This window comes from Bubalus bubalis, chromosome 21 (assembly GCF_019923935.1).
Source record: "Bubalus bubalis isolate 160015118507 breed Murrah chromosome 21, NDDB_SH_1, whole genome shotgun sequence".
NCBI lineage: Eukaryota > Metazoa > Chordata > Mammalia > Artiodactyla > Bovidae > Bubalus > Bubalus bubalis.
In genome coordinates this window covers 11,417,325-11,439,883 of record NC_059177.1, presented here as the reverse complement: position 1 = coordinate 11,439,883, position 22,559 = coordinate 11,417,325, and the positions used below count along the sequence as shown (strand labels likewise).

The window sequence follows — 22,559 nt, the reverse complement described above, 5'->3', positions numbered from 1 at the left end:
GAACAAGCGTCTGCCTTCCTCCCTGCCCCGCCCCCGCCCGCCCCTGGCTTCTGTCTCCTCAGGCGATCAAGGTCACAGGGACCCTCTCCAGGTCGGAGCACAGGATGGAGACCTCTAGACTTGCAGATCAGTCAGGTTTTGCGCTGAAGATCAGCTGAAGATCCCCAAGACACTTGCGGAGGGATGCGGTCCCTGAACGAGGCCGGAAGGAGGGGAGGTGGCCAGGGCCTGGCCTGGCTCTGACCTGTGGATGCCCCTGTCCACCTGTCACATTATAACTTCCCCCAGGTTCCAGAAAGCACAGGCGGCTCTCTGCCGCCTCCCTTCTGGCCTGTCTGAGGCTGGGCTTGCAGTCAGCCTCTGCTGAGGAGTGGACTTCCCTGGCCTGGTGCCCCTGCCCCGGGCGTGGGCTACCTTTCCAAACCAGAGGTAGCAGAGGTTGGCTGTCACCAGCAGGAAGACGTCGCTGGAGTTGAGGGCTGAGGCGCAGGCTGGCACCTCCACGGTCCGGGTGTTGTACCTGTCGGTGCCGTGGATGTGGAAGAGCCTCACGGCGGGTGCCGGCTGCCCCTTCCTGCTGTGCCTGGGCTGCCCCTATGAGAGGACTGGGCCTCAGGCTGAGGTAAGCGGTCCTGGGCTGCCCCCTCTCCCAGTGGGGGCTGCACCGCCTCGGCACCCAGGGTCCCCCTCTTAAAGCTACCTTTATTTTCTGTCCTCTGTGAGTGTGTAGTGGGAAAAGCCCCTCAATCTGGAATAGGGCACTAGGCCCTTTCTAAATGGATCCCTCACCCCATCTCGGAGGGGTCAGAGCAAGGGTCCCCCAGGCCTTAAAGGTGGAGAGTGGGGAGCAGCTGGGTCTGTGTGTGACCCCAGACAAGGCCCTGGCTCCCCTTCTGTTCAGCTTCCTCATTTCGCCCCTGTTCTGTGGCTGGCTCTGGGGACAGGGGAAGAAACTGGGGCAGGCAGGGGTCACCCTCGGAGCGCCTGGGCCTCAGACAAACACCAGGAAGCTGAGGGGCGGTAGGCTGGCCCCTGGCCTGCAGAGAAGGTGCTCAGCCCAGGCATGGAAAGGCCCCGGGCACACACAGGAGTGGGGAGGCCATGGCGGCGGCAGCGAGGTGAGCCCTACCTGGAAGATCACGAGCTGGCCCTGGAAGATGGCAAGGAAGTGGGGGGGCTCGCTGCCCATGGTCACGTGCTCCTGCACCAGGGCTCCACGGTACCACAGGTCCAGCTCCTCGGCGTTGCCCCTCAGGGCGCTGATCTCATGTGCCGTGGCCTGGAGGCCCTGTGGGCGGGAGCGGTGAGGGCCCGGCGCAGGTCACAGGCCCCGTCCTCGGCTCCTCAGCTTCAGGGCTTGAGGGTGCCCGCCACCCGACTCAGGCCGGCGCACCTGCCACAGGTACAGGACATGCTGGACGAGGCCCATCCTCCGGTAGGTGTACAGGACAAGGTAGCACCTGTCAGCGCACAACTGTCCGTGACGCTTGGGGTCCACAGGCTGCCTGCGTGAATCCTGGATGCACCATATCTGGGGAACAGGGGACCGACAGGCACGGGTAGTGCCTCCACCTAAACCAGCCCACCCACCTGTCCAGCCAGGAAGCTCTCCGCAGCCAGAGGCCGGCCGCACCTGTGCAGGCAAGGGGCTGCCCCCGAGGTGCGCACCCACCCCAGGCTCTGTGCTCCCCCCACAGACCCCTGGGGCCTACATCTGCGCCAGGCTGCTTGCAGCCAGGACTCTGAGTTGGTGTGGAGTGCCTGCAACAAACAAGTAGGGAGGACTCCAGAGGCTGCCCCGGCTGCTTCAGGCCACCCCAGCCTGAGCCCACCAGCCACAGCCGGGCGAGGGCCAGACAGGTTCTGCCCTGCTGATCGCTGCTCAGGCCAGGGGAGCAGAAGCTGGGCGGAAGCAAGGCCCAGGGGTTCTTGGAAAATTTTCCTTTTCTCAAGTGTCATTTAGAAAAGCAAAGCCTGTTCAAAGACTGAAAAGGAAACAGTCTGTCACACTTAGCATGATTTGTTTTTCCTGTGGGGAGCCAAACCAGGGAGACCCCGGTCAAATCCTGGTTACCCACATTGGCATTGAGTCCACGCTGAGATTCACCTGTGAATCTGTAAAGTGTAAATCTTTTCCCACCTGTAAAGTGGGGGTAACAGTGCTCACTTTGATGTAGTAAGAAACAATATCAGGGCATCCTGAGGCCTGACAGCAGTCTCTGGAAAAGACCAGAGCACCCAGCATCCTGCTTCTTGCAGAAGAGGCTGACTCCTGTCCCATGCCTCCAGGAGCCGCACTCACCTGGCAGCCAGGCCTCCTGGCTTGGGTCCTCCCCTTGGCTGCCTGTCCCCCGACTGCTGGGGTGGGTGGGTCCCCTCCCTGCCTTAGTACTTGGGGTCTGGGCTACAGACCCCTCCTTCCTGCCTTCCTTGCCCTTATCTCCATTTTCCGCCGGTCTCTGCCTGGGTACCCCACCTCTCCCTGACTCCCTTTCTCCTCTCCTGGGCCTTCAGCCCTCCCACCCTGCCCTACCCCCTCCTCCCTCTAGCTTCTGTCTTCTCCCTCTGTCTTCTCCCCCCTCCCTCAGTCTCTCCCTGTCCTCCAACCTCTCATCCTCTCTCCCTGCTCCCCGTCCTCCTATTCTCAGCCTCCTCCCCACTCATTGCCACTGTCTGTCCATATCAGGGCAAAAGTTGGAGGGAACCTTGGAGAAACCGTATTTTCTCTGACCTTGGCCGACCTTGAGAACTAGCACCCCTCAAACAGGCCCAGCTGTCCTGTTCCCATCATCCCACAGCACCCGCACACCAGCCTGGGGGCCAGGTGGGACCACAGATTTAGCCCCATTTTAAAGACTTTAAAAAATGAGTCCTGAAGACATTAAGGGCCCTGACCAGGGGTGATCCAGTAAGTCAAGAGGCAACTCTGCCCTGTACAGAGCCTGGAAGTAGCCCCCAAACCCTGCATCTCCCAGGACGTCTGTCTGAGCCCAGACAGGGAGCTGACAGGGTGTGACTGTGTTGAAGGTTGGGTGTGGGGGTGTGATCATGTGTGATGTAGAGTTTGTACAGCTACATGTTTGCAACTGTGTACCTAGCTGTGAATAAGGGCAGTGACAAAGGTGTATGTGTCTATAATATAATAGGTATGGTTGTGTCAAACATACGACAAAAGGGCACAATTAATTGTCCAGGTGTTACTGTGCTGAGCGCCGTGAGTGTTACCCAGCAAGTGGCCATTGTGTGTGACAATACACACCCAGTATGAGCTGGCTCAGGGGCGGTGTGGGTATGTGTGCACATGCCCCCGAGGGCCCCTGATTGTGTGCAGACGTGCACCAGGGCATACCTGCGACACTTTAGCAGCCACATGGTTCACCTGAAGACATCTTCACCCAGCCAAGCCAGTGCCCCTCACCTGCACGCTCCCAGAAGCGTCGTCCACCATCCTGAGCTGGGCGGCTAGCTCAGGCTGGCTGTGCAGCTTGCCCACGTCTAGCTTCACCTGAAGCAGTTTACCTGAGGGTGGGACAGAGGGTGTCTTGCCCCGCCCATCACACAAAAAGCCCCCTTCAACCACACCCCTCACTCTTCTCTGGGATATTCCGGGCCCCGCCCCGCCCACTGCAGCTCGGAGCTCCGCCCCACTCTCTGGCCACGCCCTCTCACCCATCCCACTAAGGTTCTTGTTCTCGCGCTGCTGCCCAGACCACGATCGGAAGAGCTGCTTGAACCCGGCCGACTCGGCGCCGTCGTCCATCACCTCCACGCTGGTGTAGCTCGGGTAGCCTTTGGCCTGGATGAAGTTCTGGGGCGGGAGTTGGGTGAGGCGTGTGGCCTAGGGGCCCACTGCTCCGCTCTACCCCGCGGGAGCTGCGGGGCCAGCTGTGCACTGAGCAGCATTAATTAACTGAGCTCGTGACCCGCATAAGGAGCTGGCTCTGACACTACCGACTTTTCCGAGGTCCCCAGGGACACACAGGTTCCCCTTACTCCGGGCCTCCGGAAGGGCGGGCTATGACCGCCCCTCAGACCCCAGGCAGAACCCTGCCTCCCCTCCTGGAAAAGGAAGGTGGGCCCAGTGCTGGAAAATCCTCAGACCTCAAGGTAGGTCCCCCACGCCCCCCTTTTACACATGGCTTCTTGGATGCTCTCTGGTCTTTCCCTGCCAGGGCTTCCAGGGTACCACAAGCCTGTGGTACCCTAGAGAGGGGCCGTGTGTTCCCCTGGGATCTTTGGTCAGAGTGTGTCTCCTCCCTCAGATAGGGCAGTGGGTCTCCAGGCTCGGACCCCGGGATCGGGTTATATTCTCCTCCATCAGACAGGGCTCCAAGGGCATGAGCCCCTCCTGGCCCCAGGGCAGGACTACCCCTCCCTTTAGACCCCAGAACACAGATGTCCCCCATCCTCAGACCCCAGGGAGGCACAATGACCCTCTGAGACAGGGCCCCCAGCCTCACCAGAGCCCTCCTGAAGGCAGCCCCTCTCTCCTGGAGGCTGGCCCGGCGTCCCTGCCACACGTAGATCTTGAAGCCACCCTGATCCAGGATGTAGCAGTTCTGGGATCAGAAGTGGGGCTGGTCAGTATGTGGTCCGGAGTGGGCTGGAGTTATGGAGTGGGTGGGGATGGCTGGGACCAAGCCTGCCTCACCTCCTCCTGAAGTAGGTCTTGGGTCAATGGGCAGGTCGACAACTCTTGGACCACCAGATCCTTGCTCTTCTGGCAGACTCTAGGGGACAGGCATGCAGATGTAGGCAGTTCAGCTCCTTCCTGGCCTGGCTCCACTCCAGCTGCCACTGCCCCTCCTGCCTCCATAAGCAGAAGGCTTGGGGGCTGGGTTCTTCGCAGCCTTGCTATGAAGCCTTGGGCAGTGCCCTGGCCTTTTCAGGGCCTCAGTCGCCTTGTCTGTACAATGAGTTTTTCAGGAAGGCAGCCATGCTAGAGTACAGGCTGAGTCTAAGGTGCCTCATGGCCTGCTCCAGACAGCCAGGAGCCTTTCCTAGAGGCCTTCCTAGAGGCACCATGTGAGTGCAGTAATGATGGACACACCCACCCTGCCCACTCCCAAGGTCTGCTCACTGGTAGAGGTGGACATTGGCCTTCTGCAGCTGACTCATCCTCTTGCTGGGCATGGCGGCGTGCAGGTTGCCCACTCTGCGGCCCAGCACAGCTTCCATGATCTCCATGAGGTCAGTGGCTTCAGCCTCATCATCCACCACACTGACCTGTGCACGACCACCACGCTCCCTGTCCCGGAGGCTGTGGGTCAGGAACAGGCCCTGCGGGACCAGAGCTGGAAGTCAGGGCCTCCCCAGCATGCCCTCTTCACCTCTCAGACATTCCAGCCCAGACCCTTCCTGTCACTGCTCAGCTCCCAGAGGTGGGGGGCCTGGGGAGGTACCTCCTGATCCCGGTATCCTGGGGTACCCCCAGTGCGGAATCTGGACTCAGCTTGTAGGTACTGCTCAGCTTCTTGGGCGGAGAGCCATGCCCACTTCTTGGGGTGGCTGGAGGATGGGCCCATGGAGGACCATCCCTCCCCCCAAGCCCTGCAGCCCTTTGTTCCTGGGGCAGACACTGACCCGCGCCTTCCTGGCCGCGCTGGCCTTGGGCCCATTCCACTGGATCATCATCCTCCCCAGGTCCAGCAGGAAGACATCACTGTTGTTGAAGCTGTGCCAGGAGAGCTCCACCTGCGAGGGCCAGGGTCAGGGAGGAGACGGGGGGTCATACTACCTGGACCCCGGGATGGGCCCACAGCCAGCCCCTGCCCATGTGAGCATTGCTCAGGTGTGTCACTTGTATGCAGCGAGCTGTATGTATGAGTGTGGTATGGTGTGTGTGGTGTATGTGTGAGCTGTGTTAGGCGCGCATCGGTGTAAGCACGTGAGACCTCGAGGGTCACTGTGTGGGTGTGGCTGGGTGCGTCTCTGGGTGTCTGTGACTACAATATGCTTCCTTTCACAGGGTGTCCGTGACTGAATCCGGCACTTCTTGGCGCGTGTCCTCAGCAGTGTACGTGGACACATGGATACAAGTGGGGCTCACGCATCTGTTTCTCCATGTGTGCAGCTGTGTGTGCTCCTGGGTGACAGTGCACGTGTGCCTGTGTAGGAGACAGTGTGTGATCTGGGGCTGAGGGCAATTATCACCCCAACAGAGGCACTTCTGAGGGTAAAAGTGGGGGCTCTGAATAATTATGGCAGGCTAACAGGCGAAACCTCGGGCTGCATGGTGGCCCTGCATGAGCCAGATGTTCGGTCACTGAATCAACGGGTGGCACTGCATGAGCTGGGCGGGACTGTGTGTGCGCCCCAGAGCTGTGTCGACAGTAATGTGCACAATTCGGGGCACCGTTCATACTGCAGGTGTCAGACTCCTGACTGTTCACTACACTGGATGGCAGTAGACCATCTTGTTCTCACAAGATCAGTATTTTCCATCAATATCCTGACAGGAGTAAGGAGCACTCAGGTCTAATTTGCACAAAGGCTCTCAATAGGCCCAGTGGCTCTGGGGTAGCAGTGGGAGAGGCTGTGTGTGCCTATGGGTGGCAATGATGATGTGTATGAGAGTGTGGGGCCGTGCACCTCCCCAGATCATCCTCTTTCTCATGGTGCTGCTTACCGGGGCCACCCAGGTGCATCATCTCGTCCGCCTCACTGTCCTAGGTCTTAATATGCTCCAGGACAGACGAGGAGACCAAGGGTCAGAGGAGACACGGCAGAGGTGGGGCTGCAAGCTGGGCTCTGCCTTCTCTCTCCTCATCAGGATAGGCCACCGCCCACATTCCCCTCACTGCCCCCACCGCCCTCCACACCTCCCGACACTCCAGGACATGCAGTCCAGCTGAGTCCAAGGTCAGGCGGCATCCCTCGCAGCTCTCACCTCGGTGGCCGACACGTGCTTCCCCCCTCGGATGCGCAGCAGTCGCTGGATGTTGTACACGTTGGTCTCCACATGCTTGAGGGCAGAGGCCAGGCCTCCCTTCCTGTAGCTGAGGAGAACACAGGGTCCCACGTGAGACCACAGACTGCCACTTGGGCAGCGAGTGCAGACATGAACATGGGCACGTGCACATGTGGGGACACACATGTGCCTAACATGTGTGTGCAAGTAGATATGAACACGTGTGTGCAAGCATATGGGGGCAGGACTGTGCATGTGCTTATCCATGTGTAGATATGTGGACACATGCATGTGTATATCCATGTATGCATGTGGGTATGTGTATCTATATCCGTGTGAGTATAGATGTGTATGCATGAAATTCACGTAACTGTGTATGTGTGTGTAGGTGGACATGAATACTCACTGATGTGTGCCCACCGGTAGGTGGACATATATGGGCTGGCATGTTTTCTGCATGTGTGTGTATACATGTGTGCATGCATTTATGTACACACTATTTACATGTATTTGGTTCAATAGAGTGATCGAATACTGGCAGTTTCCTATGGTTCAATGCATTTGGTAATTAAAAACATGTTTGAAGCAATTTACAACAAAAGATATATTTATACTGGGCATGGTAACACAAAAGCGAACTCAAAACAAAACTGGGATCCACTCCTGGGTATACACCCAAGAGAAATGAAAAACAAATGTCCACACAAAGATTTATGTACAGTAATGAATGTGAGTAAACTTACTGCAGTAATCACTTCACGATACCTGCAAGTAAAACCACTGTGCTGTACGCCTTACACTGATACAGTCCTGTATATCTCAGTAAAAATGGGGGCAAAAACTAGCCCAAACCTGTATGCCAATGTTCACAACAGTATTACCCGTAACAGCTAAAAAGTAGAAACAAGCCAAATATCCATTAAATGGTGAAAACAAATAAAATGTGGTATAAGCACACACGGCATTGTCTAATTCTATTTAAGTAAAATGTCCAGAAGAGAGAAATCTAAACGGATGGAGGGAAGGGAGTATGGGAGGAAGTGGGGATGATGCTAAAGGGTAGGGGTATTCTTTGGGGGTGACGAAAACGTTCTAAAACTGTGGTGATGGATCACACAAGTCTGTGGATATACTATAAATACTGAATTGTGTATTTTGTATGGGTAGGTTGTATGGTATGATTTCTATATATTAAAAAAAAAAACACAAAACAACCCCAACACACCCCACACGCTGTGATGAGGAAGCCAGTTGCCCCAGCTGCCAGCCACCGCACAGCTTCTGGCCCTTTCAGCCCCCTTCCCGGCTCACTCACATGATTCCCGAGCGGAAGTAGCTTCGAAAACAGGCGGACTCGTGGCCTTGCACCTCGCGGTGCTGCACGGTGGCGCCGCCCAGCGCCTCCTTCAGGTGCTGCAGGAAGGAGCCCGGCGCGCCCTGCGCCCCCGCTGCCGCCAGCTTGCCGACCCAGTAGTGCAGGTCTTTGGGCACGCCCGGTGTGGCCTTCAGGCTCTGGGGGACCTAGGGCCCAAGAGTTTGTGTGTGTGTGGTAGGGGGCTGGGGTCCCAGGGGTGCATGGGGTGGGCTGGGGCCCAAGGTGGAGGAGGTAGCAAGGGCTTTGGGGAGACTGGTCAGGTGCTTCCGCAGGTAAGAGAGGGAGAATGCGGAGGGGAGGGTGAACAGGCCTCAAGGGCAGCAGCAGCCTCCTTGTGGGATGCGATTCTTGGCTCCCAGCCTGCCTCTTCCCGGGGTGGAGCTTAATCTGCATCATCAGAGCCCCCAGTGGGCTGTGCCCCTCCCCCCGCCCAGTCCCCCAAAAGGCTCCTCAAGTGCTCACGTGCAGAACGACATAGCAGTGCTTCTCGAAGAAGTTCCCATAAGCCGGCTCGGGGACCGGCACCATCTGCAGGTTCTGGGAGAGGAGGGTGCCTCGTGAGGACTCAGGAGAGCAACCATGACCCTCTGGGGTGGGAGAAGCCTAGTCTCAGAGACCCTAACACTCTCTCAGTTCTTCTGTTTGGTCGTGCTGCTCACCTCAATGATCCATATGTGGAGGTCCCTGTCACTCTCAATGTCAGGGAGGCCCCTCCTGGTGTCCATCCTAGATCAGGAGGGAGTGAGAGAGGAAACACAAGCCGGAGTCCTTAGGCCCGGGTTGCCCCCCGGTCCTCTGGGCTCCAGGCAGGAGCTCTCCCCACCCACAGCTCTCCAAAGCCCCTTCGTCATGGCCTGTGCCCCTTATGACGAGGGCTGCGTAAACACAAGTGCCAGAAAACCAGCACAGGTACTGCAGATGTCAGCACAGAGGCTTTGCAAACAGGGACCTAGCTTGTGGTCTGTGTTTGCCCTCTTGAAAAAAGGCTGAGCTTGGTAGACAACAATAGGCTTTGAGTCTGTGGACCACCTCTGCCAACAGACAGAGTTCAAAACAGACAGATGCAGGATCTGTAGCCAGAGACAGGCACTGTGGATGGTGATAGGCTTGCAGAGGGCGAGGGCTCTGCTCAGTAACAACAGGTGCTGCAGGCAGGGACAGGCTCTGCCAACAGGGACACGGCTCTTGAAGTAAGACAGGATCCTGTAGGCAAGATAGGCTCTGCACACAAGGCAAATAAGCGAAGGTCTTTCAGACTGCTGGAAGGTGGCCGTGCAAAGAGACACAGCACCTGCAGAGAAAAGGCTCTGTGTACAAGCACAGGCTCTGCAAACAGGGACAGCTTCCTGAGACCCAAGAAAGGGATGGAACAGGCACAGGTTCTCCTGACAAACATGAGTTCTGTCGACAGACACCACCTTTGAAAGGACAACCTGTGTGAAGAGACACAGACCGTACCTGGGGAAATTCAGACAGGCTGGGCAAACAAGCAAAGGCTGTGAATGCTGAGAAAGGCTCTACGAACAGTCCTGGGTTCTGCTGGTATGGAGGAGCTTTTCAGAAATGTGAAAGGCTTTGCAAATCTTTGTGGATGGGGATGAACTCTTATGACAGGGACTTTTTGCAGAATGGACAGACTCTGCAGATATGAACAGGCACACAGATATGCAAGGCTCTGCAAACAGGCACAGAGTTACCAGTCAGAGATGTGCTTCTCAGACAGAGGCAACTCTGAAACAGGTCAAAGCTCTCCAGGCGTGATCAGGCTCAGCATGCAGGGACAGCCACGGGAAACAGCCTCAAATCCTACACACAGGGAGATGGAAACATGCTGGGCAAGCAGTCATGAGCTCTGCCGAGAGACAGGCTCTGTGAAAAGACACAGGCTCTGTAGACAAGGCCCCTAGAGACAGAGTCTTGGCAAACAGGGAGAGGTCTTATAAGCCCACACAGGCTCTGAAAACAGACAGCCTCTGTTAACAGTGACATCTTTAGAAAGGGCAGGATATGCTGAAAGGAGCCAGCTGGGAAATCAGCTCTGTGGTCCAGGACAGATGCTCCAGACGTGGGCAAGATATTCAAACAGGGCTGGGTTCTGTAGAGAGCCCAGGTTCTGCAAACAGGATCAGGCTTTAGAAAAGGATGAGTTCTAGAAACAGATAAAGACTCCATGAATAGGAACAGGTCCTGTTAAAAAGTACACATGCAATTATTAGGAATAGACCGTGCAGACTGACACGGGCTCTGCCAACAGGGATGGGCTCTACAGAAAGAGAGGTGCTCACAGACACAGCGACCCCTGGTGGTGAGAACTCTTTGTAGGAGTAAAGCCTGCAGACAGAGTTTTATCCAGGCAAGTTCAGATAGGCTGTGCAAATAGGCAAAGGCCCTGAAAAACACCCCAGACTGTGCAAACGGGGCTCAGGTTCTGCAGACAGAACCTGGCTCTGAAAGAGGAAAAGACTCTGCGAGCAGGGACACAGTCTAGAGACAGAGATACTTCCTGCCAAGGGAACAGGTTCTGCTGACTCGGACAGGTGCGGAAGACAGACAAATCTTTGAAAACAAGGATAGTGTCTTTAGGCAAAAGAAATGTCCCAGCCAAGCATGTGAGACCAGCTCTGTAGACAGGGAGAGGTTTGCATGCAGGGCAGCTTTTGCAATTAAAAAAAAAAAAAAGTATCTTATCCATGAGGAAAGAGGGACAGACTGTTTAAAAAGACTCAGATTCTCCAAACAGGCTTAGGACAGAAAGAGGTTTGGCAGGGTAGATGAAGATTCTGCAAACCCAGGACAGACTCTGAACATACAGCCTGACTCTAAAGAAGGTGGCAGACACTGCGGCAAGTAATAGTCTTAGCCAACACAAGCAGCTTGGGTAAATCAAGCCAAAACACTCTCACATTCTTGATACACAGCTGAACGCTTACAAACAAGCGATGCAAACAGACTGCAAACAGCCATTGGCTCGCCAAACAGCAACTTTGTTGTGCTCCATGGTTCCAAGTGGCACAGGAGAGAGGAGTGGAATGAGAAGGATCCGGGGATGAAGGGAGCTCTGGATTTTGTTGCCTGTCTGCAGGTGACTCTCAACGACCCCAGGCTTCCCTGCACCCCTCCTTCAGAATCCCCTGCCTGAGATTTGGTCATTGCTTCACTGGTGGAAGTTCTTTTGACCTGTAAATCCCACCACCTGCAACTTTTCCTTCTTGCCGCTGCTTTGCCTCATAGATCCAGAAGTCCCTTCTTTCTGAACTTCTCCCCTCTAGTGGTCCTGGTGTGGTGTTCACTCCTCTCCCTTCCTCTCCCTGCTCCCCTCCAACGTGTTGTATCCCAGGAGGAACAGCCTTGACTCTGCATGACCAGGGGAAAGGAAGTGGCAGGAGATACAGAGTTACAGAATCAGAGGCATAGTATGATGGGGGCCACCGAGAGAGAGAGGCCCACATTCCTTAGGTCTTTATCCAGGCCGGGCCCAGGCCCTGGTGAACTCACACCGGGAAACAACCAACCCTCTCAAAGAGGGCCAAGGCAGCTATGGATGTGTGTGGGGTGGGGAGGGGTGGGGGAGGGAGCTACCCAGGGGAAGGGGGGTGAGGGGAGGGGGGAGGGGGTTCCCGTGGGGCTAGAGCTGCCTCCTCAACCCGAGTTGGAGTCCCCGAGTGCTCATGGCCTGGTCTCCCTCACTAGAGCACAGGATTCCGGGGCCAGGGGCTTCTCTTCTTATTCACTGCTGGCTCCCACTGCCTGACACCCTGAAGGTCCGTCGGCCCGTGACTGCGGAGGGGAAAGTGGATGGAGTCACCGTGCGCTCTCACTGCACCCGGAACTGCTGTGGCAGTGCCGTGAGCGACGGGCAGACGTGGTGATCGTGTAACGGTGGTCTCAAGCAAAGGGGAACACGCAGTGAGGCCAAGCGACAGGCATAGTGACGTTCGGCGGTGACGGGCAGCAGCAGTGACTGCTGACAGTGGCCAGGGCACGGGCAGGCAGTGACGAGAGGTACTGCCAGGAGCTGCAGCTGGGAAGCAGTGATAGAGGGACAGGACGCCTGGCTGGCTCAGCAGGGGGGTCACCAGGGCTCCCATGGGGAGAAAGTGGGGACTGGGCTGGCTTCACCACGGGGGGACAGCATCACCCCCGAGGGGCTTGCAGGGTGCCCTGATATCCAGTGCTAGCCTGGGGAGTCACACTCTCAGGCTCCCGGGGCCTGAGGCCTCATCCCATGTCACCTGTCTTCCACGTGCTGGGGGGTGGGGAAGTGGTGCTGGGGGGTGGGGAAGGGGTGCGCAAAGGGTGGGGCCCTCCCCCCGCCAGCACCCTCTTCTTCTTCCCCCATGCGGTCCCTTCCTCCCTAGAGTGTCCCTTCTGACCCACAGGCTCTCGCACCCAAGCATGTCCCCTCTTCCCCTTCCGTCACCCGCCCTGAGTGGGGACACACCCCCCCCACTCGGTGCCCTCTCCTGCTGGAAGCCCCTTTCTCTTCCCTGGGGGCTCACTCTGTCCCCCCATGGCCCCCTTTCTCTCTCAGATGCCCAGTTCCTCCTCTGACTTGCTCTTCTCTCCTGCTGCCCCCTCCTTCCCTGGGTGCCCCCACCGTCCCCCACACATCGTGTCTCCCCCGTGCCCCTTCTCTCGTGACTCCCCCGCCCCGCTGTGCATGCTTCTCCCTCTAGATGCCCCTATCGGTCCCCGGGGTTCTCCTCCCGTTCAGGTGCCCCCTTCTCTCCCCGGGGCCCCCTCATTCCCCCTCTTACCCCTGTCCCCCCGACCCGTCTTTACCTAGAGCCTCCTCTGGCTCTGCTGCCCCTTGTCTCCCCGGGGTGTGAACTTCCTCCTCCTGAGGTACCTGTGAAGGGGCGGACTCCGAGGTCACTTTGCCTGACTTCCAGGAAGCGAGGAGGGGCGCTGCCTGCTGGAGTGGGAGGAGCGGGGAAGGCCCAGGGCCCCCAGGGTATGGACTCTGGGAGACAGACACCCCCATCCCGTAGAAAATCCGCCACTTTCTCTCCCCGCCCCCACCCCGCCTCGACCCCACTCCACCCAGAGCTGCTCTGGTTGCAGCCTCCCCTCCCCCGGCAGTGTTCTCACCTGCTGGCCGGCTCCGCTGCCTCCCCAGCTCTGCCGGGCCCCTGGGCAACCCTGAGCCCAGTGACCCTACGTGGTACGCTCCTGATTCGGAGCAGTCCTCCCACCCTGGCCCCGGGAGTCTCTTCCCTACCCAGCCTACCTGCTGGAAACTGCTCCTGCCTTCACCCTGCCTATGGGCAGTGCTGGGCTTGGCATGGGGCCAGGCTCTGCCCATCGCCACTGTAACTCAATCCCTGTCCCCGCCTGGCCCAGCAAAACATACCTCAGCGCTTGGCGGGCACTGGCATTTACGCTGAGTCAGTCACTTAGTCAGTCAACAAATAATTGACCCAGCTCTCTGAGAGGAGCCAGCCCTGTCCCCAGGGCCACAGCTGGACTGGTGCGCAGAGAAAGCAGGGGGTGGAGGCCTGGGCTGTGCTGAGATGTAGGCTGTGGAAGCCACTGTGACTTCCCTTCTGACAGCCCCTGATCCCTGACCTCCAGTAGCCCAGGCCACCCCAGGAAACTTTAGGAGGAAGCAAGACCAAGGCTATTTATTGTGGGATGGGTTGGCAATCTGGCTCTGTGAGACCCAGGCCACTTCAGAAGGTGGGGGAAGGGGGCCAGGGCTCCCTCCTGCACCTCCACTATCCTTCACAGCCTAAGTTGGGCTCACTGCCCGGCACAGCCCTCCCTAGGGAGCCCTGATACCCATCGTGGGAGAGGCCAGTCCAGCTCTTGCTAGGAAAGATGCCTCTCCCACGTCTCTGCTGCCCCTTCCTTTCCTTCCTGATTGTGGGATGGGGGAGGAGCTGGAAATAGAGCCTTCCAGAAACTCCAGGGTCACCATGGCCTCAGTCCCAGCCACGGTGCAGCCAGTGTGGGCTCCCCTTCCAATGCAGAAACACTGCTGAAAGCTGCCATTGACCCCAAGACCCTTTCTCCATATTCAGCGCTCACTGCCACTGCTCCCTGTCACAAGTTGAGGCGACTCCAGGAAATCTAGGTCCAACTGTGCCTGGGAGGACGTACTGCCAGTGAGTGACTGTTTAATAGATAGAGTTACTGGGTCCCTGTGTATGAATGGAGGCCTGTGTCACAGGGCACTTGGCCAGTACCTGTGCGTGTCTGACCTGTGTGTGGGAGAATGCCTTTTTGAGCCTCCGTTCCCTTCTGGGACCTGCGCCTGCACAGTGCATGCCTGTGTGAGTGTGGCTCTGCCTACCTGAGCACCTGTTTCCTGGCTCCTTTTGTCCAGTGTCCAGGGAAATGCTGTGCACTCACTTGTCCCCATCTCATCTCAACTTCTCTGCTCATTCTGGTTGGTCTTTGTTCCTCATTCCCTGGAAGTGTTTCTTTCCTAGGTGCCAGAGTCCGAAAGCTGGGGGTTGACTCCGTCTTCACCTTACCACCGCCTGCTACAGCCAGAGACTTGCTGACCACCCCTTCCCCTTGAATCAGCCCCAGCCCAAGTTTTTTCCCCACTGCACTGGCTGCTCCAGTCTCCTTTGGGGCCTTTCAGTGTCAGCAGGCGCAGAGCTCAGGCCTCCGCTCTTGTCACCTTTCTAGTTTCTTCCCAAGTTCCAGTCCCCAGGCTTTAAACACCACGGAAACGCCAGTGTCCCTTCTGACCCCGACTCCCACTATTCCCAACCCCCCTCAGCCTCCATCCATCTCCTTCATCTGGTCACATTTCTCCTGGCATGTCTGCCTTCATGCTTGACATCCATGTCAGGCCTTGTTCAGATCTACCTCCTCACAGCCTCTGAAAAGGGCAGAAACATCTAGCTGGTTGCTCCAGGCCCCAAACCTGGGAGCCATCCCAAGTTCCTTTTCTTCCCTCACACCCACCAGGCTGGCCAGTGGTTGGTTCATCTGGGCTCCTGGGCCTGGCTAGCCCACTCTGGAAGGCAGCCTCTCACACTAGTTGGTACCATGAGCTCCTGCATCAAGTCTGTCTGGCCCCTATGTCCATCTTCCCACCATAGCCAGAGAGATGGTTCAGCCATACATCAGATCATGCCACTCCCCTGCTTCAGATCTTCCACTGGCATCCCTAAAATAATATCCCCAGTTGCCTGTCCGTTTGGCTGCATCTCCTATCTCTCGCCCCAGTTCTATGTTCCAGACAGAATTCCTGTGTCTCTTAAGATGCCAACCTCATTCTAGTCTCTGGATCTTTGTACTTGTTTCTTTTGCCCATAGGCCTTTCTCCTTGATCTGCCCGTGGTTCCTTTTCCACATTCTGGACTCAACCAAAATGACACCTCCTTCCATGCCTGTTGTAGGCAGGGTAGGACACCCCACCTGGCACCATGCAGCCTCAGCGGCTTAGTTGGGGGAGGCACAAGGACCTCTCCAAGACCCCTCCCCTTAGAAATCTCTGGGTCTCTGGGACCTAGAAGAACTTGGGTGGGCATAACTGCCCTACTCCAGTAAAGCCTCCCCTGTAACCTGTGAGCCTGGGCCCAGAGAGATGGCATTGGGCCCAGGGCCTGGCCTGGGGCCTAGATGAGCAGCACTGTTTTGTGTCTGGGGTGGACAAGCTCCATGGGATCAGGCCCTTGACACACAGAGAGAACACTGAGGCCCTGAGCAGTGCTCACAGGCAGCTAGTATGCTACAAGGAGGTGGTACCGGCCTCTCTCTTCCTCCTACTCAGAACAAGGAGGGGTCTTTGCCACCCCCTCCTCCTGCTCGGCCACCCTCCCACGCATCCGGGCTTGCAGTCTGAAGGACACTGAGCCTGGTTTGCCTTGGCCAGCACCGCTCTGGCCTTGACTGCCTCCGCTCTGGCCCCGCAGGGTCCGAGGGTTCTCAGCGGTACGCGGTGCTCCCGCCCCTCTCCCTGAGCTTATCTCGGAAGGCCCTGCCCGCCAGCTCTGCCTCAATGTTGACTTAGGCCTAGTGGGCGGGGAAGGCGGCGATGGAGGCCGGCCCGCTCCAGGCTCGCCCCCCTAGGTTACCTGCTCTCTGGTTCCCCGCTCCTTGTCCTGGGGCCCCAGGCCTCATCTGAGTCCCTCCCACACAGATGCAAGATGTCACCTCTCCTGTGGACCAAGTCCCACGGCGGGGGGTGGTGGTGCGCCCCCCGGACAGCGTACGGGACCTACATCCAGGATGGGGCGGCCTAACTCAGGTCCTGGGTTCCACGGTCTGGACATGTCCAGTCCCACGCCCTTAAGGAGAGCAGCCTTGGGTCCGCGTGGGGCCCCTCCTCCTGATCCCCGCCCCCGCAACCTGGCTGCAGGCCATGGAAGAGCAGTGACAGGGTCCCCGGCCACAGGGGTGCGCATGGTCGGAGCGCGACTCCCCGCGGGCGCCATGGGAACCTCCAGGGCCGGAGGAGATGGAGCTAGCCCTGTGCCCACGGGGCCATCACTCCATCGGGCCGTGTGGAGGAGTGTCCAAGCCTGATGGCGGCCCAGAGAACAGACCTAGGTTCCTGAGAACCAGAAGGGCTGCTGTCTTCGTCTCAGCAGTGGGGGAAGTCTGGCCCTCCCCTGTGGGAGCACCCACACCAGTTAGACATATGAGGGGCCGGGAAGGCGCCATCCCTCGCCACTCCTCTGGCCAGGTGAGGTGTTGCTGGTGACCTGCCTGGCCCACTGCTCCGACGTGAAGTGGGGTAGCCACTCTGCTCCCCACCTCAGTATAAAAGCAGGGAGCTATCAACTAGGTGGGGCTCTTACTGGGGCTCCTTCCTCATCCCTGCCTTGGGAAAGGCTCCCAGTGTATCGTGTTTTCTGTGTACTTTTCTTGGTTTCCTGAATTTTTTTTCTGGCAATGAACACATGCCTTATCTTTCAGATAGAACATTGTATTCCTCCTAAGCCCTGCCCATAGCTCGTCTACCATACCTGGGCGTTAGGCCTGGAACAGTTTGGGGTGACTTTTCCTCCACAACTAGTCGGAGTGGGGGTTCTCAGTTCTGGTAGATGACCTTTGAGTCATTTAGGCACTTAAAAACAGAATGTCCACCCTCAGAGACTGAGGTTTAAATGGTCTGGGGTGGACTTAAGGATCTGTATTTTTAAGGGCCCTCAGGTGATTTTAATGGGCAGCCAGAACAGGATCACTGAGCAAGGAGAGGGCACTGGGAAAAGAGCGGTGTGGAGTGGAACACCCAGAGCCCATGTAGCCTGCTCCTGAAGGCCTGAGGGTCCAGCGTGTTCCCCTTGCAAATCAGGCTGGTGGCCATGCCAGTTGGTGGCTCATGGGCCTTGAGCAGCCTGTTGATTCCCGGGCAGCCCTGGCACAGATGTGTGCCACTCAAACACCTCAGGTTACGCAGACTGTGTGGCTAGCCTCCTATGCAACCCAGTGGCTAGACAGTCGGTAAGCCCAGCGACTGTCTTCTTTCCCAGCCACTCCTCCCCCACCCTCCTCGGCTTCTTGCCCTGGTCCTACGATAGAGAGGTGATAGGTGCTCAAACAAGAAAACATCAGCAGGTCAAGGCTCAGTATGCCAGGTCCCCAGCGAGTGACCTCGTGATGACCTGTTCCCTTCTTGCCTATTCAGGGGACCTGTGGACACTCCCTGGGACACCCCGGCTTCAGGGGCAGCCACAGTTCTGAACATTTTGTTTGCCTGTATGCAAAGGTGGGGGCGTGGGGACAATGCCAGAGAAGGCAAGGGGAGGGACACAGCCTAGGAATCCAGAACCAGGGAGGCAGCTGGGCTGTCCTGGCTGGCTAGGTGCTCTACAGTGGGGAGGGCACCTGGGGGCCTGGCACAGACTATCTGTGGGGGGTATGGGCTTGTCTCTGAGTAAACACGAAGTTTCCTGGGCTGACACACACACTGTGCCCTGTGTTTAGATGAACAGACACGCCTGGTAGAACCCTGTATTACTGTGATGGAACAGACTTCAAAGCATTGTCTCCCAGGCCTCGGTTTTCTCATCCACAGAATGAGGATAAGACCTGTCTGCTGAGATTGTTGACCCTAGTGTTTTTTTGCTATCTGAATTAGCTATCTTTATGAAGAGACAGTCCTGAGAGCGGCGAGGCTCTGCCCAGGGCTCTGCCTGTACTTCCTAGTGTGTGTGTGGAGGGGGTGAGGGGGCACCCTTGCAGCCCCTTACCTTCCTGCATAGAGGGGCTGGGTTGAGGGTCGTGTTTCCTCGATGTCCCAGTGAGAGAAACTGTCTTGGGTATCCTTTTTCTCTTCCTGGTCCTTTGCCGTGCTTCACCTGGTCACCAGAGCGTCTCAGCCAGCGTACACGAGGGCTGTGGGTTTAGGTACCACAATGCCTGTGGCTCTGAGGGGGCGGGGTGGGGGCTGTGGTTTCCTCAGGCTGAACTTGGAATCCTTGGGGGAGGATGGTGGGCCAGATTGCTTCTGTCTGGTCCTAACCCTGGGCAGAGTGGTTATCTAGCTCCCTTGGAGTCAAGGTCCACAGCTCTTGAGATCTTGGCTGTCCTGCTCTCATTGGCCCCTGCTCTTCAGAGACCCAAGGAGCTGGTGTGAGGCTGTGCAGCTGGGAGAGAACAGAGAACACAGTGAGGAGAGGCGCTAAGAAGCAGTCCACCCACAGGAGAGCGCGGTTTCACGTATTTATTTTTGGCAGGAAGGAAATCATTGCAAACCTCTTCACTGACAACGCTTGCCCCTGGAAACGTGCACATTCCACATGTAGTATTTCCCCAGTGATGTTTATCACATTCAAATGTCCAACAGAAATCCATGACTACCCAGACACCAGCATCTCCACCCCTTGGGCAGGGGTGTTAGAAGCTCTCTGGAGAATGAACAGCAGCAGACACCATTAGATTTACAGTAAAATAGGAACAGAGGCAGCCAGTGGACTGTGCACAGGTAAAGGCAAGCACTTCAAACCATCCATTCTTCTCGAACCCTGGCGGGCCAGCTGTCCATCACAGCACCTTTAAAAGCAGAGGCACAAACGTCACTAGTGTTTGACCATAGGGCTGTGTGGTTCTGGGTTTCATGAGAAGGCCATCCTGAATGCACAGGGCTGTAGAATGTTGCCAGGTTCTGGACTTACAGACTTCCTTTTCATCCCACGCGTTCACACGCTGCAACCATGACAAGTCAGTGCCACTATGGCATCCTCCTGTCTCCAAGACCATCTCAGCAAGATGGCACCACGTCAGAGGAGCTTCCCCACCAGCCGTCAGCTACGACGGGTGGTGTTTCTTTTTAGGATACAGATGCATTGTTTACAAACAGCTAATGGGTGAGACCATGGACCAACATGTGGGATTCCAGAGCAATGGAAGACAGAGCAGTAACAACCTCCACTGTGCCTGGGTGCTTCCACTCGAGGCCCAGCCAGAGTCCATGACCCACAGTATCCTGTTCCAGATATTAAAGTGAAAAATAATTGTCCAGGAGACTCTATTTTAACCTGGTACCAAAAGGACCATGGAAACTCAGGAGGTCAGATTTTTCATTTGGCTTAAGAGTTGGGGGTGTTTTGGTAACAGGGGAAGTATATGGCACAGAGATAGGTTTCCTTAGGTTTTAAAGCCCACAATCTCATAAAAGGTAATAAGTAAAAACAATACCCGTATTTACCTTAAAAACATAAACCCCAAACATTCATCTCATTTCTTGGCCTTATGTTAGAATTCTATTGCTTCATTTACATGTAGATGATTAAAAATATATATATATCAATATAGATATTTTGATTATATACATAAAGCAGAATTAAGGGTTAAAATAAGAACGGAATTTTGGAGTGGGGTCGAATAAGGTGCACAGAATCCAGAACTCCCCGGAGGGCCTGCTGCCCTCCCGAGACATTCTGTGTCTGTGGTGGCAGGAACTGGGCTCCACCCCCACCAGCTCTGCACCGGCCCAGTGCTATGGCACTCTCGGCCTCGGGAACGACCAGGTGAAGGATCTGGCTCAAGCCTGCCAAGTGTCTTCACTCCATCAGAAGTGGGCACGATTCCTAGGTTTGATGCCCCTGTAATATTCTAGAATTTCCTCGCTGCCCGCTAGTCCAAGTAAGACCTTGCGATGCCAACAAAGCAGGGAGCACAGGTGAGGGGCCTAAGGCTCTCATCAGGACCGACTTCTGTGTGGATGTCAACATGTGACAGACACTTGACTGCAACATTCAAGACATTTAAGGCAGAGGGTTCATTTAATGACTAGTTTTCTGAATCAAGGTGTATGGCATGTGCAGACCTGCCATATAACTGTCATTTTCTGTGGTCACACTGAGCAAGGGGCTGTTTCTGTGTTAACTGGTGTGTGGATGACTGGAACGCTCAGAGTGTGGGGAGACCTGGTTTCCCCTAAATACTTACTTCTCTCCTGAAAGCACGGCAGTCCGCAGACCAAAGTGCTGTTGGGAGGACGTGACTGGCAGCTGGCTTCACTATTTTGTGAATGAAAGCAGAAAAGAAATTTTACTTTGACACCCCCCCCCCCCCCGACTGTTTTCCAATCTTCATGGTGCTGGTGGCTCCCACCAGAACTCCAGCCTGACCCATAGAGGACTAAGGCAACGGTGCCAACATGAAAGGGTTCTTTTTAATTACCTTTAAGAGCAATACTTTATATAGACCATCTTATTATCTAACGAGGATCATGGCACTGCTTAAGAGATCTCACTGGAAAAGGCTGCAAAAGGAGCCCCAGCTCAGGGAGGGGGCCCTTTCTTTCCCTGGCTCTGGGTAATGGGTCCCACGTCCAGATGCGTCTCCCCCACCCTCAGCTCAGAAACAGGCTGTGCTTCAAAAGAGAAGCCCAAGAAATGGACTTGGGCTGCATCAGCGTGGTGGCGGCTTGAGGCCACAGGTTCTCCTGAGAGAACACTCAGCTTAGCACAAGCTCTGAGGCTGCCTGCAGTTTGAAAAGGACGCCACACCAATGAGGTGCGCCGGCCCTTTGGTCTTTGTTCCCTTCTGAACCTGTGAGGTGGGCACCAGAGAAGGAACGCAGTCCGCAGTCCTCAATGGGGTGGGACACCTAGGTTTCTGACCCTGTCCAAGTCTGCAGCTTAGCAGTGAGCAGATTCTGAGCGTAGGCACAGTGGCAAAGAACAGTGTAACAGCCGCTGGTCAATTCCATTTGGTGGCAGCGCGGTAGCAGCAAAGAAAATTCCCGAACAGCTCCATGGGTATCCAGCTTTTGAAAAGGACAGATTTAAAATAAACCAATGAACAGAATTCCTTTTTTAACTATCCAAGGGTTTTAGAGTTTTCTGTAACTGCTCTACCCCCAACGACAACAATAACCAAACCAAAAACATACAGAAGTATGGCAGTCGTGTGGAAGCAGAAGTGACATGATGCCACTTTTTGAGGGGAAAAATGTGACCTCAAGACAAATCTGTCACCATCAGAAATAATATGGAGAATACAAAAGGATCTATCGTTGCCTAAAGCGTTGAGCCACACGATTGTGGATACATTCCAAACTGGGTCAGAAATGAAGAAACACACTGATACAGTCACAGGATCTCCTCGTGGAGCCTGGCCCTGCGGCATGCCACAGGTGGTCAGGACAGCGCACCTGTTGGGAGACAGGCTCCTGTGACTCACCCCCATCCCCTGCCACCCGCCCCCCTCCCACCTCCCAGGTTTTAGAAAATTGTCATATTCATCTTCTTAGAGAATCTAAGACAATAAAAGACTAAAAGATGTCTGGAAATATGTCGCATAGAAAAATTAACTCTCAGCTTAAAATAACATTCAAAAAGGCACTTCATCCTGTAGGAAAAGATTCTGAGTTGGGTCAGCTCCTCTGAGCTGGGGTAGAAGGGGACAGGCTGTCTGCTTGGAGGGGAGGACAGTTGTAAAAGGAAGTCTGATAGATACCAAGCTTTTTTTTTTCCCATTTTTTTCCTTTTTGGTATGTTTTAAGAAAAGCAAATCCAGTAAAATGCATGTCCCTTTATGAAATTCATTAAAAGAGTTCATTTTAAAATAGTTGTTTCTGTTCTTAAAAAAGAAACCAGGTAGGTATGGCCACATTCGCCCCGTGGCCTGGAGCACGGCGTGTCCTCACTCTCAGCTCCCGGGGGAGCGGAGGCCAGGCGGGTCCCGAGGCTGAGGTTCCAGGGTGCGCAGGCAGGAGGCGGGCGGAGGCCGGGGCTACCTACTGCAGAGTCTGTGCAGCATGCTGTACACGTCATCCTCCTGGCTCAGACCCTCGAAGAAGGGGATGAGGTCCAGCAGTTCTGTGTCCGTCATGTCGTCGAACCAGGACTGCACAGGCAC

General features: G+C 56.0%; 2 protein-coding genes across 11 annotated transcripts in view; both read right to left on the bottom strand.

Annotated features, from left to right (window-relative positions):
* The window catches only part of VILL (villin like), a 26,082-nt gene extending 6,995 nt beyond the window's left edge, over positions 1 to 19,087 (bottom strand). For 2 of the 9 annotated variants that reach the window (XM_006077024.4, XM_025271970.3), the window contains exons 1-16: positions 18,948 to 19,087; positions 18,443 to 18,838; positions 13,068 to 13,134; positions 8,945 to 9,011; positions 8,748 to 8,822; positions 8,226 to 8,431; positions 6,890 to 6,998; positions 5,584 to 5,694; positions 5,081 to 5,280; positions 4,652 to 4,730; positions 4,461 to 4,559; positions 3,670 to 3,808; positions 3,419 to 3,519; positions 1,394 to 1,531; positions 1,130 to 1,288; positions 415 to 594 (exon numbers count right to left, since the gene is read on the bottom strand). In XM_006077024.4, coding sequence (XP_006077086.3) covers positions 415 to 594; positions 1,130 to 1,288; positions 1,394 to 1,531; positions 3,419 to 3,519; positions 3,670 to 3,808; positions 4,461 to 4,559; positions 4,652 to 4,730; positions 5,081 to 5,280; positions 5,584 to 5,694; positions 6,890 to 6,998; positions 8,226 to 8,431; positions 8,748 to 8,822; positions 8,945 to 9,011; positions 13,068 to 13,134; positions 18,443 to 18,452 — 1,740 coding nt within the window. In that variant the 5' untranslated portion in view covers positions 18,453 to 18,838; positions 18,948 to 19,087. The other 7 variants (XM_025271962.3, XM_025271968.3, XM_044933867.2 and 4 more) reach the window with 7 other exon arrangements.
* CTDSPL (CTD small phosphatase like) overlaps positions 18,902 to 22,559 on the bottom strand; it is a 127,905-nt gene continuing 124,247 nt past the window's right edge. For both annotated transcript variants that reach the window (XM_025271972.3, XM_006077033.4), the window contains exon 8: positions 18,902 to 22,559. In XM_025271972.3, coding sequence (XP_025127757.1) covers positions 22,434 to 22,559 — 126 coding nt within the window. In that variant the 3' untranslated portion in view covers positions 18,902 to 22,433.